Source organism: Natrix helvetica (assembly GCF_964273705.1).
Source record: "Natrix helvetica genome assembly, chromosome: 1".
NCBI classification, from domain to species: Eukaryota; Metazoa; Chordata; class Lepidosauria; order Squamata; family Natricidae; genus Natrix; species Natrix helvetica.
This window is the reverse complement of record NC_138548.1, coordinates 152,942,469-152,963,775: the sequence shown is the minus strand read 5'-3', so window position 1 is coordinate 152,963,775 and position 21,307 is coordinate 152,942,469. Positions and strand designations below refer to the sequence as shown.

The 21,307-nt window shown below is 39.5% G+C and overlaps 1 protein-coding gene across 2 annotated transcripts in view; it reads right to left on the bottom strand.

Moving 5' to 3' along the window:
- The window catches only part of GALNT13 (polypeptide N-acetylgalactosaminyltransferase 13), a 240,727-nt gene that overhangs the window by 63,813 nt on the left and 155,607 nt on the right, over positions 1 to 21,307 (bottom strand). For both annotated transcript variants that reach the window (XM_081937996.1, XM_081937997.1), the window contains exons 7-8: positions 17,243 to 17,360; positions 1,704 to 1,884 (exon numbers count right to left, since the gene is read on the bottom strand). In XM_081937996.1, the coding sequence (XP_081794122.1) occupies positions 1,704 to 1,884; positions 17,243 to 17,360 (299 nt within the window). The remainder of the gene's footprint in view (positions 1 to 1,703; positions 1,885 to 17,242; positions 17,361 to 21,307) is intronic.

Below are 21,307 nucleotides of genomic sequence, written 5' to 3'. Positions count from 1 at the left end.
CAAATCTCTCATCTCTGCCTTACAGTCATGAACCATTTCATTTGAAGAAAGATATTTTTTATAATAAGCCATCTTTCCTGAAGCGCTCTTTCTCAGTGGTTTTATTTGAAACTTGATCTGAATAAGCCCTAAACATTATGTACCTGGAAAATATATGAATACCGTATTTATCGGCGTATAACACGCACAGGCGTATAACACGCACCTTCATTTTAAGAGGGAAATTTCAGGGAAAAAATTTAAATTTCAAATAAAGAACTTTGAAGCAAAATAAGGGTAGCTCAGAACTTTTTTTTATTAACTTTTAGTTGGGAGTCCGGGGAGAGGAGAGATGGCTCATCCATTCTCTCCTCCTCTCACCCACACCCCGCTGTCTAAAGCGCTTCCTTTCGCCCGCCCGAGCTCTTCCGCGGGCGAAAGAAAGCGTTTTAGTCGGGTGTCGGGGAGAGGAGAGACGGCTCATCCATTCTCTCCTCCTCTCGCCCACACCCCGCTGAGTAGCGCTCCGTGATCCTTTTCTGTGCGCCTGGCGTTTAGGACATCCAGCTATCTATCTAAACGCCAGGCACACAGAAAAGGATCGCGGAGCACTTCGCCCCAACAGCAGCTGCTTTTCTGTGTGCCTGGCGTTTAGATAGATAGCCGGATGTTTTAAACGCCAGGCACACAGAAAAGGATCGCGGAGCGCTTCGCCCCAACAGCAGCTGCTTTTCTGTGTGCCTGGCGTTTAGATAGATAGCCGGATGTTTTAAACGCCAGGCACACAGAAAAGGATCGCGGAGCGCTTCGCCCCAAAAGCAGCTGCTTTTCTGTGTGCCTGGCGTTTAGATAGATAGCCGGATGTTTTAAACGCCAGGCACACAGAAAAGGATCGCGGAGCGCTTCGCCCCAACAGCAGCTGCTTTTCTGTGCGCCTGGCGTTTAAAACATCCGGCTATCTATCTAAACGTCAGGCACACAGAAAAGCAGCTGCTGTTGGGGCGAAGCGCTCCGCGATCCTTTTCTGTGTGCCTGGCGTTTAGATAGATAGCCGGATGTTTCAAACGCCAGGCACACAGAAAAGCAGCTGCTGTTGGGGATCGCAGAACGCGAACCGGCGAAGCGCGCTCAGGAAGGCGGGGTAATGGGGTCACGTGTGCTTGAGGCTGAGGCAGCCTCAGGCTACTGTAAAAACAGTATCGGCGTATAACACGCATACATCATTTGCCCCCTATTTTTCGGGGGGAAAAGTGCGTGTTATACGCCAATAAATACGGTATATATGAAACCCAATCACAGACTTTCCACCAACTCTCCTACTCTTAAATTTTAAGCCCTGCTGTTTGCCTTTTATTCTTTTCGTTTTATTTTCTGAAAGCTCAGAGTTAAATCATGCATTTTGGATATTATGAAGTATGCTGATCAGCGTGGCACCTTTTTTTCAGTTTTGCCTTATTATAAATTAAATGTTATGGCAATACTATAGAAGACATCGTACCACTTAAATAAATTCCATCATAATCATTTGGATTGATTGTAACTGACAAAGCAATAAAATTTAAATCTCAGTACAATAATGCTATATGGGGTGTACATGCATACATATACACAAATGCATATGTATACACAAACACACATTCCTACGTGTATATGCATATGTATTGTATGTGGATTTGTGTGTATGTGTGTATTTCTTACAAATCTATAATGAAATATTTTCTTACCTGGAGATATTATGTAGAAGAAATCTTTAAATTCATCCATCCACACTTCTGCAAGTCTTCTATTATTTTTATTAATTACATGACCAGTACCACCAGGAAATGTATAAGGAGTAGCTTTTCGAAAAACATGACCAACATGTGAACACGTTACAATCTCCAAGGAGCCTCCACACTGCCATATCTGAAATTTCAAAAGTATATCAAAATCAGCTTCATTTTCAAGCATCTAATTAAATGTTAGCTGCTGCATTAAACTAGAAGGGCCACAACTGCAGCAATTAGTAAACTAATGTTAGTAATTAGCAAAGCTATCCAAAGCTATATCCATCTTGGAGGTATTCTGCAATGCACAGACATTCAAAGCGTCTCTTTTTGATTCATGACCATAACTGTATCTTTTGCAAGCTGTTCAAAATAAAAGCATGCACAGTCACACACGGACAACTTTTGAAGCCGCTTCCCTAATCTTGCAAAAGATGCTTCTGCTTTAATGTCTCAAAAAATAAATAAATCCATTTTTGGAACACTGAGGTACCCTTACTAGCTACATAATTGCCCACAGGAACCAATGGGGATGGTCATCATGTTATCCATATAACCATCCAGGGAGGAACAACAGAACATGGCATTAAGACTGCCCTATGGACTCTGAAGAAGCATGATAGGAAGAGTACTGATATTTTAGAACCTTGTTGTTGGAGAGAATGCCTAAGAATACCACTGACGAACAGATGGGTCATTGAACAAATTCATCCAAAGTTCTTAATCGAAGCACAGATGACCAGGCTCAAAATTATCCTACTTCAGACACATTATGTGAAGGCCCAACTCTCTGGAGAAGACTGTAATGTTAGGAAAAGGAGGAGAAGGACCAGCAACATTCAATCAACCAATGGAACAGAAGTTGCCTTCGGAACTTGTGGGAGCTTCATCGCTGGAGGCTTTCAAGAAGAGATTGGACTGCCATTTGTCTGAAATGCTGCTTGGGCCGGGGGAGGGGAGGGGGTTGGACTAGATGACCTAGAAGGTCCCTTCCAACTCTATTCATCTGTTAAAGTAGATGGACTCAGTTACAGCAGCTGTAGGTTCTCCTACATCCTCCTTCAGAAAACCTGTGTGGTTGCTAAGAATCAGTGATAACTTGATGACAGAATAATTTTTAAAAAGTAACAATCTTGAAACCTGGCTGTACTTTCCCTTCCTTCCTCCTTATACCCTGTCTGAGCTTCTTCCAAATATTCTTTAATTACCAAGTTCAAAACTTGTTCATATGTATGTTGTTGAAACTGTGTCTGCATAGTTTCTCCAAGGTTATCTCTGTGGCTCTCTACAGAATGATGCAGTTCACATTTCCAGGGCTGAATCCCTAAAATTTCATCAGTAATGTAATGCATTGAAGGAGAAATGGGAGAGATTCCTACTTGTTTACCTAGCATGCCATTAGCCGTTAGGCAACTCTGCTCTCCTCATCTTTCCCTGCCCATTCATTCTGCAGGAAAGTAAACAAGAATGATCACTGAACTCTACTGAAGTCCTTCTCCCTGACCATTGCCACCAATAGCCTCAGAGGATGAAAACAGTAGAAGAAAGACAGACAGAATCCCAGAATCCCATTCAGCTGGACTCTCCCTCCCTCCCACGCCAGCCATGGCCAACAAACACTTTATGGGAAGGAAGGAGCTACAAATTCATTTCATCAAAAATTCTTGCATTTTTATTTACAATTCTTTCTGTTCATTGCCCTTTTTTTCGGGATGGTTGTTATGCAGAATTTGAATAACTGCAAATGAACAAATAGCCCTTTAGTAGTGATTTGATTTTGCCTCAGGCAACTTCATCTTAATAAATACGTTGTCACATTTACATCCCATTAATACCAGAAAATCATAAAATTAAATGCCACTGCAGAAAATACTGGTCTCATTCTTGACTCATAGAAAACATGTTATCTGATCAAATGTTATGGAGATTTTTTAAAAATATATATATAAAAATTATATAAAAAGAACTGGATGGCTTTGCTTGGGATAGAATACCGTGTTTCCCTGAATGGTCTATTTTCTTTTGACCCCCGAAATAAGCACCTGGCCTTATTTTCAGGGAGGTCTTATTCTTTTTGTGGTGCAGGAGATGGTGAACGTGGTCACCTCATGGCTGCTGCTGTGTTGAAATAGTTTCAGGGAGGGCTTATTTTTTGGGGATGGTTTATTTTAGGGCATGCACTCAAAAGCCCAATTGGGCTTATTATTCAGGGAGGTCTTATTTTCAGGGAAACAGGGTAAGCAATTCTCTCTTCCCCCTGCTCCTTTTTCCCTCGTTATCAATTATCAAAAATACATCTCATCCAAACTTCCCACACACAATTTATTAGGCACTGATGATCTTGCCTATTTCTTTCTAGATGATGGCCTAAACCTTTACTTCCATCGCTAACATCTCCCAGCTTCTTTCATCCAATATCAAGAGATTTTGGCTTGGTCCAATGATGTTCAATTTCAAAATAACCCAGTGCCAATTAAAATGAATGAAGCTGGCTTATAGCAGCTAAAGAAAATGATACCTATAAAACTTAAGAAATATATATATATTCGGAAGCAGAGAAGATGCTTTCAAAGGGATGTCGGCTAATAGGACTCTCTATAGCTGTTTGATTCCCCGGGAGAATTATATTTGAAATAAGGAGCCACTCCAGCTCAAAGCAGCTTGTTGCACCATTAGCATCTCTTCAAACACACCTTTTTCTATAATTGCACTGCTACTGTAAGAGCTGAAGAAGAAAAAATATTCCTTTTTTAAAGAAAGTGACAACAAAACAGACATACCTGCCCATGCCCTGCAAAGCACTTTTCTGCCTCAGATCCAAAGTGTGGCATATATCTAATGATAACAATGTAGAAGGCGGCATGAATAAATCCAACCAAAGAGCTGGTTTTAAAATACAGGTTTTATAGCTGAATTGGGTCAAATTCTGGGAGGAAGACAATTTTGGCCATGTTGCTATCATATAAAAGGGCAAGATGGCCAATTCAGGTGTACTTATATTTGTACTGAAGGGCAGCGTATGGTTAAGGAACTATTTTAAACAAAATGTTTATCTATTAAAGCATTTGACATTCCAACGAAAGACTGCTACAGTTTTAAGAAAAGAGTTGAACATCAAAAGATGATTGGTATTAATGGAAATGTTGCTATAGCAACTGATTGCAGACTTTACTTAATTAGAGTGAAAGCAATTAAACAAAAGTTAATTAGTATACCAAGAGAAGTAGTTGGGTTTGGCCATAATAGTATCAAAACACATTTCCCATTTCTCAGATAAAGTACAAGCAACTGTGTCAACAGGGTAAGTGAAGATGATTAGTTTTTGGGGTACCACAGGAAATTGGGGGTGTGGGGTTTGGGGGGAGTGGGTGAGTTTTTAATCATAGTCTCTCCTATCAGAAGGGCTGTATTTAATTCTAAAGCCGTAATCAAAAAATCACAGGATATTATAATGAATAAACTAGTGCTACTCATATATTCTTACAATTAAAGAATAAATGTTGGGAAATGGCTAGCACAGCTAATTACCAACAAGCTTTTGAGCTGATTGCACTTTTAATCTATATCATCTACAATGACATCATTGCAAGCCCCTAGTTCACTTCTGTCTCCTGACTATTAAGGGAGAGACAGAGTTTTCAGCAGATTAATTTCAACATGGAAGTTCATCTGAATATGCCTAGTAACTCACACTCTGAGTTACTGGAGATTCATCTATTTATTTGGGACAATTGATTTATTGCATTCTTCAGTTCTGTGCTGCATTATGCTTGGCTTGGTTTACATGGTTGCTTGCTAAATTATTTTATCTCACTTATATTTCATTTGCCAGGCAAAGCTGTGCTCTGTTATTTTGTCTGATGCCTTATATTTTTCCGTGATTGCTTTGACATTTTCATGACTTGCCTGGAAGAATAAGAAATGTTGGGAGGCGATGCTGGTTTGGGGGCTACTGCTTGAAAAACTACGGCATAATAGCAATATTTCTACACAACAGCAATGATTTTGTTATAGTTTATCTTTTAATGAAATTTATGTGGCCAAAAAAAGATAAAAAATAAAATAAAAACACAGAATTCCTTTTAAGCAAATAATCTACTAAAACTACATTGGGGCTCAATATAACCACAAAACCAGTGATCTCACACACTCATGCCTGAGCCCCTCTGCTAACATCCCAACCGCTAGACCTGGGAGGAATTCATGGTCTTGTGAAAGACCAATAGAGTGCAGGCTGCCTGCATTACAGGTAGTCCTCGTATCAGGGTTCCAAATAGCATCCAAAAGTAAATCAGAGTCCAAGACAAAGTATTGCTCAAAGTTCCAATTTATTAAGAGAGCCATGTTGGCACATCTGGGAAAACCCGAATCTGAAAGCTTCCCAGTTTCCCCACCCAGTTGAAAGTTTAAGATCTTGCCCCCACACCCACAAGTCCATTACATGGTCCAAACTCCCACTGCCGTGCTGGCAGCTTCCACCCATCCAGTTCCGGTCAGGTGCAGAGACAAAGGATGACCTTGGCTTTGTAGAAAGAATTTTGTTATGGCTACATAGCATCTGACTCCGTACAATCCCCCTCCCATTTTCCCACAATAGAAAATGCATAGTAGAATAATAGAAAGTGTGGCAGGCCAAAGACCCAAAAGAAAAGATGGCTGCAGGCCTGACACCTCAATCATTCGTTTAGTGACCATTTGAAGTTACAACGGCACTGAAAAAAGTGACTTATGACTTTTTAACACTTATGACCTTTGCAGCATCCCCATGGTCACATGATCAAAATCCAGACGCTTGGCAATTGGTTCCTATTTATGACGGTTGCAGTGTCCCGGGGTCATGTGATCCGGTTTTGTGAGTTTCTGACAAGCAAAGTCAATGGGGAAGAAGCCAGATTCACTTAACAATTGTGTTACTAACTTAGCAATTACAGTGATTCACTTAACAAGTGTGTCAAGAAAGATCATAAAATGGCACAAAATTCATTTCACAAAAATGTCTTGCTTAGCAACAGAAATTTAGGCTTAATTCTGGTCATATGTTGAGGATTACCTGTATTGTTATTATTATGGACAATATTTTTCTGATTGGTGAGACTAACTTTCTATATGTTTCGAACATGTATTTCAAGTAGGGGTGCCTGATCACTGCCCTGATACAAAGAAATCCCTGGTGGTGGGAATGTCAATCATCTTAGCCATTTTCAGGATTAGAATAAGGCTGCCTACTAAGTTCAGTTTGTCATTGTTAAAATTAGCTTGAGCTGAAAACTGAAAAAAATAGAAGGAATACAGGTAGTCCTCAATTTACGAGTATAATTGAGCCCAGTATTTATGTTGCTAAGTGAGAAATTTGTTAAGTGAGTTTCATTCCATTTTATGACCTTTCTTGACACAGGTGTTAAGTGAATCTCTGCACTTGTTAAGTTAGTAACATGGTAGTTACGTGAACCTGGCTTTCCCCTTGACTTTGCTTGTCAAAAGATCGTAAAAGGTGATCAGATGACCCCGGGACACTGCAACTGTCATAAATGTGTCAGTTGTGACACATCTGAACGTAAATCAATGGTCATAAGTGTAAAAAATGGTCATAAGTCACTTTTTCAGTGCCATTGTAACTTCTAATGGTCACTAAGCAAATTAGTTGTAAGTTGAGGATTATTTGTCCTAGAATATTGGCCAAGAATGCTGTCTTGGATATGAACTGCCCAGAACAATCTATGGACATTGAGTTATATGAAATTTGTGGCATAACTTTAATGTTATGTTCCTACCTCTGAACACTCAGTGCCCTTCAGGCTCAACATGAAGACTTAAGAAAATCTCCCTTAAAGAAAAAATGTTGCATCTCAGAACTTAATTATTGATTGCGAAGAAGATAAACAATCAATAGCATGATGTTGTTTCTTTTGGTTTAGGAAAGGCAGTATGGTTGCACTATGAAAATACTATATGAGTTATATAATACAATAGTTACAGCACATAATAATCAAGCAATAAGGAATTATTCCTTTTTCACCCCAGCTGTTGTGTTTTTTTTAAAAAATAATTCCCACATTTATTCATAGTAATTATATATCTTCTCTCATAGCAGAGGTCCTAATTTCATAAAAACATCAGAAAAGCATTTCCCGGAATGATTTATAGTGCAATATTAATTTAAGTTTTTCCCTGAGCTTTTCTCTTCCAAAATGTTAGTCTTCAAAAGTAGCCCACCTTCCAAAATATGAAAATAAATTAAAACGCCAAACGCAGAAGCCGAAACAAATTAAAACAAAATTCCAAAGGGACCATACATTTTAAGCGACGCCAAAGCCAAACGGTTAGTAAAATACATTTGCGACGTTTCCATTCCATCTCCCTTCAAGGCTTTTATACTTCCACCTCTGATGCAAAGTCAATCAATCTGTATTACAGGGACTCATGATGACTGTGGCATGCTGCTCATGACTCTGTGCAAGAGATAGCTCAATGTCAACTAGTAGTAGAAAAAGATGTTTTTCTCCCCCTGGAAGGCCAGCTCTCAAATTCATCCCAAAAGATTTCTGGAGAGATGCAATTACAGAAATGGCCATAAAAGCATTATCGTGTTTTCCCGAAAATAAGACAGGGTCTTAGTTTCTTTTGACCTCCAAAATAAGCGCTTGGCCTTATTTTCTTATTATTTTTGAAGTGCAGGAGGTGGCGAGTGTGGTCACTTCATGGCTGCTGCTGTTTTGCAATATTTTTGGGGAGGGCTTATTTTGGGAGGGGGGCTTATTTTAGCACATGCGCTCAAAATCCCGATTGGACATATTATCCAGGGAGGGCTTCTTTTCAGGGAAACAGGGTAAACCACATCTCAGATAAATAACAGTGTATTCTTTCATGCTCAAATGTGCTTTAATCCTGGGAAGTTGGATTTCCAAATAGACTCAATACTCCACTACAGGTAGTCCTCGACTTACAACAGTTCACTTAGTGACTGTTCAAAGTTACAACGGCACTGAAAAAAGTGACTTATGACCATTTTTCACATTATGACTGTTGCAGCCTCCTCATGGTCATGTGATTTACATTCGGATGCTTGACAGCTGGCTCATATTTATGACAGTTATAGTGTCCCTTGATCATATGATCCCTTGTTGAGACCTTCTGACAAGCAAAGTCAACGGGGAAGTTAACAACTGTGTTATTAATTGAACAACTGCAATTCACTTAACAACTGTGACAAGAAAAGTCATAAAATGGGGCAAAACCCACTTAACAAATGTCTCACTTAGCAACATAAATTTTGGACTGTATTGTGGTCATTAAGTCGAGGACTACCTAAACTCCCAAAATAAAATAAGTAACAATTTCTGCCTTGGTTTCAATGTTTTTAAAGTTTTAAAAAAAGATCACTCCATGCCTGTAGTAAAAGACCTGCATGATATGCTGCAGTTCATTCTTCACCATCTTTCCCTTTACAGCAGAGGTGGGTTCCTACTGGTTCAGACTGGTTCGGATGAGTAGGTAGCAACTCGGCCGCCAACGCACCCAAACCGGTTCTATTGCCATCGGCGCCATCTTGATTTTTGCTTCTGCGCATGCACAGAACAATCTCCATTGGAGAAATGTAATTCCCCTCCTCCCTTTTCTTATTTTTTTGCCTGCCGAACTTGTAGTAATGCTGGTAGCAACCCATCCCAGCTTTACAGATGATCCTCATTTAGTGACTACTTTGTTTAGTGACCATTCATAGTTACAATGATGATAAATAGTAACTTTGCAACCAATCCTCACATTTACAACTTTCCTAGGTCTGTAAAGCACAGGAAAAGTGAAGTAAGATCATAAGCACCATCATGGTTTTCATGACTTAGCTTAACCACAAAGCTGCCAGTCCCAATTACAGCCACCAGACAAGGACTCTTCGTAACGTTCTATGCAATATATGTGATATTATAATAGGCTCGGCTTCTATCCTCACGATACACCATTCCCAAAAGATAATAATGTTGTGATTGAAATACGCTGAGACTAATCCAACCCTGGAGAAATAGAAACGGCTTCCCGCTTGAAAGTCAGTTTCAGTGGTTTGATCTAACTGCATCCCCGTTGCCAAGAAAAAAACTTTCAAATATGATAGTTGTTATATGAACCGCTACAACATTGAAATGCATCTTGTCAGTCACAGTTGGGCTGATGGAATTTATAATAAAACAGTTTTTTGCTTCATTTTTTGCAGATGTCTTAAGATGTATAATGCTCTGGAAGATAAACTCAATTTCTTTTTATTCCTAGTTTCTGACACTAAGCTTCTAAAATCAGCACTTTGCTTCCCTGGGTCTTCATCAATGCTGCTTATTCTCCGTATCATTTCTCCTCCCCCCCCCCCGAGAACCGTCTACATAATGTGTGCTTTTTTAATTTGAGCCGTTCATTCCATTATTATTTTTCTTAAAGAGCAGATACGCAGAGAAAGGTGGGAGGGAAGCAGGCTCCCTCTCTGGGCAATTTATTACTTAAGATTTCTTAGGCAATAAGAGCCCAGCAAGGTTTCAGATCTTCTAGACTATTAATGGCTCACTTGGTAACAGTTTCTCAAAGCAAAAAGCAAAAGCGATAAGCTGTGATGTGTAGTTGGTATCATTTATCCCACAAACCATGTACTTATAATGCCACTGGCTTTTTCAGTTTGTTCACTTCCCTCCCCCTCCCAAATTAAGACTATAAATATCTATAGAGTTCCAACTTCCGAAATTATTTCAGTTTGCACTTGCAAATTATACTCAAATTACAATAATGTTTAAAATGGTACTTGGATTATATCTACATCTCCCCTGTTTCCTAAATTGTCCTGAATATAAGCTGGAAGCAACATGCCTTGATTTTTTTTTAATTGTTAGGCATTTATTAGAAGCTCTAGTGTGGCTAACCCAGCATGGGACATTTCCAGATGAAGATGACTAAAATTAAAAATGTAAATAAGTAAATTCCTACCTCTTCCTGCCATCCCTATAACCTTCTCTCTTTATACTGAGACTTGGGAATGGGTCAGGGTTCAAATCCATCCTCAACCCACTGGATGACTTTGGACTAGCTCTTCTCTCTCAGCCCAACCTATTTTTAGGTTTTTAAACCTAAAAATTTGAAAGGATTTTTCATTGTAGATCAAAATCAGAGGAAGGAATGGTATACACGCCTCCTTGAGTTTCTGGAGGAGAGGGTAAGATATACATCAGACATATACATATTAACAATAAGCCCTGCAGTGAGCTCGGATGTTATGGAAAATACAGGCAGTCCTCAATTTATGATTCAATTCATTGAGCCCAAAATTTATTTTGCTATTTTGCCCCCTTTTTACGACTTTTCTCGCCACGTTTGTTAAGTGAATCACTGCAATTCTTAAATTAGTAAAACGGTGGTGGTTGTTTTTTATAAGTTTGTATTAGATAAACATTAAAAAGATTGGACATAGTGCGACATTTCTGGCATAAACGTTTCCACGTAGTGATTAGATCTTACAACAATTACATTTTATATCCATTACATAGGTATGTGTAGTAACACGGTTGTTAAGTGACTCTGGCTTCCCCATTGACTTTGCTTGTACGAGGGGAAAAAAAGGGGGGGAAATCACGTGACTCCAGGACACTGCAACCATCATAAATGTGAATTAATTGTCAAGCATCTGAATGTAAATCGCATGACCATGGGGATATTGCAATGGTCATAAGTGTGAAAAATAGTCATAAGTCATTGTTTTCGGTGCCATTGTTTTGAATGGTCACTAAACGAACGGTTGTTAAGCCGAGGACTTACCTGTATACAAGCCCTAAAAGAGCTTTTTACAATCTTTTGTACAGAGAGTTTTTTTTTAAAAGGAAAGAACCTCTATTGTCTGATATGAATATTAGATTAGTAAGGATACAATAAAGTGGACTTAAGAGTCAAGCCACTTCAGCTACTGGAAATGGAAAGCTCAGTTGTCTGCTTTTGTGTGATTTGGGCAGTCGTTAAGCAATTTACTTTACATGCCTTCATGCAGAAATATGATTCAAAACTGTGCCATGCTAAATTACCTCCGGAGTCTTTTGATGCTATTCTTGCCTGTTCCATCATGTAATAGGTACATTTTAGTAAAAAAGAAAGATTTTTTTTTGTACCTCAGATAATCATTAAAGGGAAGAAGGGAAGTCAAAGTGTGTTCACTTTTTTAAAAAATTGAATAATAGTGTAGCTAAAGCAGTAAAAAATAAATTTTTAAATACAGAGCAATAGCTTGTATCTCACAATAATATTCTGCAGGATCATACTGTCAAGCACTTAAATCACATAAGTAATATAATTTCTACATCAACATTATATGCATGTTAAATGTATAAGTCAATATAAGTTTGTAAGAAGATTTCTCAGCCAAAATGCTATCTACTACAGCTTCCTGTTCCCCCAGTAGCAACCAGAAATATGTGAGAAGCCCAAAATTAGGATACGTGCATTATCACCCAAATATAAAACAGATGCTAATCAGAAGCAAGTTAAATACATATAATCAGAGCGAGTGGAAAGTATCCCTAGGCTTTATCAGCCATTGTGGCCCACCAGTGACCAGTGGAGCTGGCAGCAGATTCGGACAGTGAGGAGGTTGGGGAAGAACGTGGGCCAGTCCTGGAGTCTGGGGAAGGCTCTGATGAGGGCTCTGTGTTGGAGGCAGAGAGGGGGCCAGAGCCGTATGCCAGTGATCAGCTGCCTTCAAAGTCAGACATCAGTGACGCAGACGAACAGCTGGAGCCTGTTCCCAGTGTGCGCATACACAGAGTTGCCAGACGAAGGGAACAGCTAAGGAACAAGAGTCGACTCGGGAGTAAGGCCACAGATGGACGGTGAATGGCCCCTCCCATAGGGAATAAAAGAGGAGCAAAAGGGGAGGGGTGTTTGCAGGAGACAATTAGTTCATTCCTGCATTCTTGCCAAGTATTGGGCGTCTGAAATACATCAGCCTGGCTACTCTCCAAGTCTGATAAAGGTCGGTAATTGTGAACTATCTTGAAAGACTGTGGGCTGGGACTTTGCTGGAGAGGAATTCACTGTAAATTAAATAAAAGGGGTTTATTGAGACGAGGACTTGGCTTTGTGCTGCTGGGGAAAGCCTAGGTCAGAGCAGCCATAGCTTATAGAATTTGGTGTGGTGCAGGACAATGAATGAACTCTCTAACTGTTGCTTGAGTGGTTCCCCATTATGGAGGGTGGGATAATGCTGGGAGTGTAAAGAGAAGCAGGCTCTTTTAGTGTGGCTATTAAGATAGGCTAGTTTTGTAATTAGCATGTATGGTATGCTTACAAAAATAACTATTCCCTTGAATGTCTGTGTCAAAGATACTTATGGAAGATAGAAGAACAGGGCAAATATGGCCTACATAGGTTTCACTTAGCTAGGCAACTCCTCCTTCTCAAGCTGTGCCTCTACATTGAAATTTCAAAACCCAAGTCTCCCAAACAGTAATTAAAAGACTTCTATCTCCAATTGCAGGTAAGAAACACAGTACTCCAAAATGAGCGCTCCTGAGCGCTCACAAATCAAACAGAAAGGGTTTCAGAGAACTTCTGTGGGATGATCTGAGCAATCACCCTACACCCTCCCTGCTCACAGAAAAAGACATTTCCTCCATGGGAAGAAAAAGGTTTGTGGGTGAGGTGATTACGATCGCTCATTTTCTCAAGTCTGCCTTTTTTTTATTTCCCCCTACTTATATGCTCATTCAGGTAGAAACTCTTAAGTAGCTAAAAATTTCCCAATACAGCAATTAGGTTTAAAACAGCTCAAATTAAATGAAACCCAATACACTTGGTACCCTCTAATCCATTTCAGGAACAGCTAGATTCATATTCCTATTTTATTCCCAAACGATACATAGAAGAGTCACGTCTTGATTATCTTCCGAAGTACTTTAATTCTAGAGGCAAAGAAGGAGGGGCCATGATAGAAAAAGCTCATCTCTAGCTCCCCACTCATTGACACTTCTGAGAAGCCAAGGCACACCTGAGCAGGCAACCTGGTAGATAACGTGATCCAAAGCCATAAAGGCCATTATAGATCATAATCAGCACCTTGAATTGTATTCAGAAGCTTATCAGTAACCAACGCAACTCCTACAATAGTAATCTCACATGGATAGTTAAGACACTGTTCATCATAATGCAAGCAGCTGCATTCTGCAGCTTTCAAATGGTCCTCAATTGAAGCTCAGTCTACACTAAATTTCATTAATCTACTGTCAACTTGCAAAGCATCCCTGGCCTGCTCTCGAGTTCCCATAGGCAAGGGGGGGAAAACTGATGGAGCAGCACAGCAGCCACAACCAGAAGAACGTTCCACGCATACCTTTCTCAAGGCTGTATCCCAGGTTACTTGCAACAGCTGGAGGGGCACGATCTCTACAGCCCAAAAAAGTGCTCTGTTGGAAAATGTGATTTATGACATACCCCGGGGGAAGCGGGAGGGAACAGAGTCAAAATTGGGCCTTAAATTATATGGGGTCAGAGCTGGCTTCACTTGGGTACGTGCCGACATGTTGCTCCTAATGAATAACTGGATTTCTTTTGAAGCTTGGCTCGAGGCTCAAGATTTAATTAGGGCATCCGTTGGAACCCTGACATCTACACTGAAGTGACAAAGGCATGAGTGACTTCCAATGAAGACTCTTGTTCCAAAAAAGGCGAAAGATTAGCACACAGCTAAAGCTGTGCAAAGGATCTCCTGTGATAGACTCTATCTGCTCTTTCAATAGGAGCTATGATCCAGAAGAGCCCCAGAGTGTGTTAGGCTGCTCCATAGACATTTTGTCTAGCATCAAAGACAAATTTCCTCTGGAATATGAAAGCTTCTGAATCAACAGGCTCTCCATCTGCTTAGGGTTGAATCTAAGTGTGTTTCTCCTATCCAGACCATAACAGAGTTCACACAGATAATCCTATAACATGGAGAAAAGATGGCTGCAAAGCAAGATAGGTGGATAGTCTTTCAAATATTTTCTTATGAAAATTATCTCTATTTTTTTTTTACTTGGATATTCCAATCTCTTACTTGAATCAATCTGGCTCAGTGCTCCAGTTAACAAAGTGATACTACTAAAAAGGGAGGGAAATGCACAACATTCACAAACAATAGCACAATTATGCTCCAATCTGTATAGTAATCTGGGGTGAATAGATCACATCATTTTAAATTACAATGCACCAAATAGAGTTCCCTAAGAATCCCCAATCAGTTGATTGCATCTAAGAGTCAAAATAGCTCCTTGATATACCATATGCGATGAGTTTCACACATTCATCCACTTTATGACTTCTAGTCTAAAAATAATGGAGCAATTGGCCTCTGCATTCCACACTTTATATTCACCAAAAATATAAATGGGTGCACTCTGCCTGTATATGTAGTTTTCTACACACTTTAAAAAAATAAAATAAACGAATGAGAATATCATAAGAAGTGCAAACCATAGACAGCATGCTTGAGAGCTGATTATTCCATCAGATGAGTCATTATGAAAATAAGGGTCTTTAAAATACTGTAGCACAAATATCTATAGTCCTTCATGTTTTAGTGTACATTATTCCCTCTTACACGCATTTTAAGATCAATTTTCTAATTTATTTAAGATTACTTAGAAACTCAAGAAATGTTCATCATTTCATTTCTATCAGACGTTTTATAGATGACTGAAATGGTTGGCTCCAAACTCAAGTCATTTGGAAATATAATTCCTACCCCTAAAACCCAATTTAAGGAAGTTACTATAAGTACATGAAAAATAATTTGAAGCTTTGCCTTCCAGTACCAAGAAAGGTTTTAAGCCACATGAATAAATTATTAAAAAAAAACATATGAACAGTTAAATAAATGCATGTGCATGTGAATTTTACGTTATTTATTGTTTCTTTTGCTTGTTAAATGTATAGGGTGCCTATTCTCCAAGGAGATCAAGAAATGCATTAGCATTTCTTTCTCTTGTTTTCCCCATGATTAGGTTGAGGTAAATCAGACTGACAAAGTAGCTAATATGTGTAAATTTAATAAATGAATAAATAAAACAATCCCAAATACAGAACTTCCATGGCTGATGGAAAACTTAAATCTAGGTCTCCCCAACAATCTGATTCTCATCCCAGTGTTGAGAAAGTAATCCATAAAGGATTTCCTTTATTTCAGCATGCACCACAGCAGTAAGTGAAATCTTCTTAGCAAAGAAATTATCTCAGCTCCATATATAAAATTAGTATACATTTAGGAAAACATTCAAAGAAAAATCAGAAGATATTTAGGAAATTGGCATGAGAAATGATGTATATGCTTGGGAAAATTATAGAGAAAAAGATATACATCAATAGAAGAGAATATTTATAGCTCTGGGTTGAATTGTGAGGTCCTTGGTGCTCTCTGAGTTTGGTTGTTTTCTTGCAGACATTTCTTGCAGATAGCATTCTGATAGTGTTTCCTAGTTTGGTAGTGAAACATCTGTAAGAAAACAACCAAGCTCAGAGGGCTCCAAGGACAAGAATATACCAATGGAGGAAAGCAAAATGGAACTGTTTCAAAGGCAGCATGAAAGAAATACACATACTATGGGACACCTACGTTATGTGAATTTAATCCCTAATCTGATGATGGTCATGGATGTTCCATGTCAATCCTCATTTGGTCCCACTTGCTGAGAAGTCATGAAATTAAGTAACAAATGGGCATAGGCAACAATGAGCCAGATATCGTTAATAATGACTGATGGGCCTCTAATCTACATCATACATTTTTCAGATACTCAAGGCTTCATGTGATGTGTTAGATAAAGGTTACCCTTGCACATATGTGCTAGTCGTTCCCGACTATAGAGGGCGGTGCTCATCTCCATTTCAAAGCCGAAGAGCCAGCGCTGTCCAAAGACGTCTGCATGGTCATGTGGCTGGCATGACTAAATGCCGAAAGAGCACGGAACGCTGTTTCTACTTGCATTTTTTATGTGCTTTCGAACTGCTAAGTTGGCAGAAGCTGAGACAAGTAACGGGAGCTCACTCCGTTATGCGGCGCTAGGAATTCAAACCACCAAACTGCTGACTTTTCTGATCGACAAGCTCAGTGTCTTAGCCTCTGGGCCATTGCGTCCCTCTGTGATGTGTTACGTAGTGTGAAAAAAACCCATTGCATTAAAATTGAAGGGTGAAATTCAGCTCAAATCAACCCATGAACAGAAGGTTTCACTCAGCAGAAGAGAAAGTAAGAGAATCCCTTATTCAATGGAAACCCAGAAACAGCAGAGAAAGGGGAAGCTGAATAAGTGAATTTGCCTTGATTCAATTTTGCTGAATGAATCCCTCCATTGAAAACGCTTTCCATTTGGATTACCTTCCTAATTTCAAGACAAAGTCAAGATTTCATTTAAGATAAACAAAATTAAAACATCCCTACCTTAAAACGCTAACATTTTTTAACAGAAAATCTGCTAGTTATTACAAAAGGAAATAAAATGGAAAATTACCCTAAAAGACATTTCAAGATTCTCTCCACCCCAGATATCCATTCCTGCATCGTATGTTCCTATCTCTTCAAAGTAGTTTCTGTCAATAGAAAATAAGCCACCAGCCATAGTAGGGGTCCTAGTTGAAAACAAAAGAAAAAGAAAAAAATGGAAAAGAAAAATATTTTTTGAAAGATAGTTTGTGGACACACAGAATTATATTTCATTTAGAAATTGAAGGTGTAGTATTGAATTTAATAATGTTGAACATTTTCACTCTCTGCTATAGAACCTCAGCCAATTGATGCACGCATTTAAAGTTCTAAAAAAAAATATGTCATTTAAAGCACAGTAATATAATTTAAGAAACGGAATACTGCATTTTTAAATAAAAGCTAAATTTGTAAAAAGTGTTGACCACAATTTTTATAAGCTTATAAATGTCCGGGGGGGGGGGGAATCAAAACCAGATAATAATCACATATATAGAACTATCAATAACCCAATGCCTGAAAATGTTCATTTTTCTTTTTAAAACATTTATATTTAATTTCTTTAAAATTGCCTTTACAAAATGTTGTAATAAACATTGTAGTAAACAGACAGGTTTCACATTAGGAGTGCCTTAATGAGGCATTAGAATAAGGAACCTGCTGTATTCCATTTGACTGGTTTGATTGCTTCATTCTTTTGAATAGTAAAATATACATTCTAAAATCACAACTGCACAGCAGAGAATGCAACTAAGTGCTTCTGTCAGCTGATTTTTTATTGAATTGTATTGATTTATCAAACTATATCATGCACATAATTTGATGAAGCAGCACGCTAGAATTTTTTGCTATGATATAGTTAGAATTGGCTAAACAGAAATTGTGTAAAGAAGCAGGGTGAATATTCTCTAAGGTCATAAAGAAGGGAGGAAATGGATTATATGTTCTTACTTTTGATAGCACTTTCATTTATAAACACACAAAAAACTAGTTGCACAGTGACAAATGTCCCACACTTCTGTAAAATATCAAAAAATAATGTATATGAATTATTCAACAGATTTCAGCGAAACAGATTCTCTTGAATTACTACATTCCATGTCATCCAAACACATTCCCTCTTGCTTCTCTTTATCCCAATTCTGCTTTGACGGTTTTCCCTGGCCTCCAGAACAGACCGGACTGAGGGAGAAGGGAGGGGAACCAGTGGTTGTGGGATTCAATTTTTTTTTACTACTGGTTCTGTGGGCATGGCATGGCTTGGTTGGCCTGGCAGGGGAAGGATACTGCAAAATCCCCATTCCCAACTCATTCCAGGGGAAGGTTATTGCAAAATCCCCATTCCCTCCCTACTCCTGGGGAAAGGAAATTGGTCTATGCCAGGGGTGTCCAAACTTGGGAACTTTAAGACTTGTGGACTTCAACTCCCAGAATTACTCAAAATTTCCGCTACCGGTTCTCTAGAACCTGTCAGAACCTGCTGAATTTCACCCCTGAAGTATTCTCCTTTGCACTGGGAGTCCCAGCCTCGGAGAACTGAAGTAATTCCAAAAAGGGAACCAGCTCTATTTAATGTCTAGCAAATGAGGCTGGGGATGTCCAACCAGGCAGCAAAAAAGAGAATGTGGAGAAGTCTGTTTATACAGGCCTTGATCTGGGCAATTCCCAGTGCTTCCTCTGCAGGCTTCTCTTTGTCATCATCCTTTGGTGTCTGCCATCTGCCTTCATCCTCTTCTCTAACACCCACCCCTGCTCTTTCCCAGAGCAGCCTTTAAGCCTAGCCAGCCCTGAGTCCACAAGGCACTTCCAGTTAGGAGCGGTACAGACATACTTATGAGGAGGCTGGGCTTTTGCCCTTCACTGGATTAAAATTTATAGAAGATCTCTACCTTATTACATGAAATAGAAGTAAAATATCTAAAGAGAACTGTTAAATAAGGACAAGAAAAGAGCCTTTGCATAAAATATAATTTCAAATTTTGTTGGCACTATTTGATAATGATTAACAACAAGAAAAAGTAAACAACCTTATAGCTATTAGGATAAAATTTCGGGAGGGAGGGAGGGAGGGAGGGAAGGAAGGAAGGAAGGAAGGAAGGAAGGAAGGAAGGAAGGAAGGAAGGAAGGAAGGAAGGAAGGAAGGAGGGGGACCTATATGACCTTCTATCCCACGTAATGATTCTAGGTATTGGCAACAAAATGCCACAATTCATAAGACATAGCTAAAAACAAAGGTTCCTTACCTCCCCAAGCAGACAAATATCCTCCTAGCTCAACATCTATCCTGCCCAATGCTTGGTGGAAGGGTTAGATCTTCAGCATCCTCTAGAAGCCTAAAGAGGTATGGACCACTCAGATCTCAGGTGGGAGGCTGTTCCAAAGGGCTGGGGCAGTGGTGGGTTTCCATTTTTTAAATACCAGTTCGCTCGTGCACGCAACACTTCTACACATGCTCAGAAGCATCCGGGCGGGTGGGCGGAGCCTCCCGCTGCCGCCACTACCAGTTCGCCTGATCCAGGCTGAACTGGGAGCAACCCACCTCTGAGCTGGGGGATGCACTTAACATGAGGAGGAGGAGGAGGAGGAGGAGGAGGAGGAGGAGGAGGAGGAGGAGGAGGAGGAGGAGGAGGAGGAGGAGGGACTGAATAGGACAAGAGCATTAATTTCCCAGAGAAAAGCTCTAGAACCGTGATGGTGAATCTATGGCACACGTGCTAGAAGTGGCACGCAGAGCCCTCTCTGTGGGCACACGCACTGTTGCCAGCTACTTTTCTGATTTCCGGCCAGCCAGCTGGTCTTTACGGGTGCTGAATTGCCGGAAAACAGTCTGAAAAAATGCCAAAAGTGCCCCCCAAACAGGCTATTTTCCAGGCCTTTTCTGGGCCATTTTCAGGTCTTTTTCCGGCTGTTTTGGGGCCTTTTTCAGGCTTTTCGGGCCATTTTTGACCCAGTTTGGCCAGTTCCAAGTGGGAAAAAAGACACTGGAAACATTGAAATACTGAAAAGGCCTGAAAACGATCAAAAAAAAATCAGCCTGAAAAACGGCCAAAAAACAGGCATGCATGTGCCGGCCATCTGTTCTTCAGGTTTTCCGTGTTCCGGTGTGCACACATGCACATTCTGGTTTGGGCACTTGGTGCCAGAAATCTTAGCCATTACTGCTCTAGCTCCTGTTCTATGTAATTTAATCTAAGCCAATTTATGGCACCAAGGATCAGCTGTGGAATAACAGTAAAAGGATTTGAGGACTGGAGAACTTCCATACTCAGGTTTTTTGCACCACTAGCAGCTCATCCATTTTGATGAATATTAAACTTTATCCTATGCAAGCTTAAGACCTTTGGGCAGTAGGCAAGATATAAATATTCTGAATAAATTATATTTCATTTCATTTAAACAATTATTGGTATAGCATAACGTGCCTCAAGAGTTTTAAAATAAAATTGAACTTGACAACCAAACTGTTATTCATTAAGGAAATAAAATTGGATGCATGAACCAGTTCTAAAATGTCACTGCTATTGTCATTACTACAAATGGCTAAATGGCTCAATTTTTTCTCTTTTATGTTTTCAAGGCTCAACAGATCAGTAAACATTATGACAAAATTCACACTGGCAGCAGCTTGTGTCATATGACAAGAGAGAGAAAGAGAGAGCATGTATTGTCAATTAAATCAACTAAAATAATGCTTTTAATAACTGTGAGGAGGCATTTTAAATATTTCAAATGTGAATGAATGGATATATCTGAAGGCCTTTTGTACCAGCAGTTCAATGCAAGATGCCATGCGTCTATTTTGCTCCTTGAGCACCATAAGATTTCATTCTGGCCTTCTGTTGTTTTTTTTTACTAGAAGATGAAATTATTCAGAAGTTCAAGTTTCATGTTTTAAATATGCACATGACATATTGTTCTCTTCTATGAATGTAATGAAGGCTGTGGGAGGGATGAAGTAGCTTTATATCAGGGGTGTCCAAGCTTGGGAACTTTAAGACGTGTGGACTTCAACTCTCAGAATTCCCCAGCCACACGTCTTAAAGTTCCCAAGTTTGGACACCCCTGCTTTATATGAAACAACCATCTTTTTTTC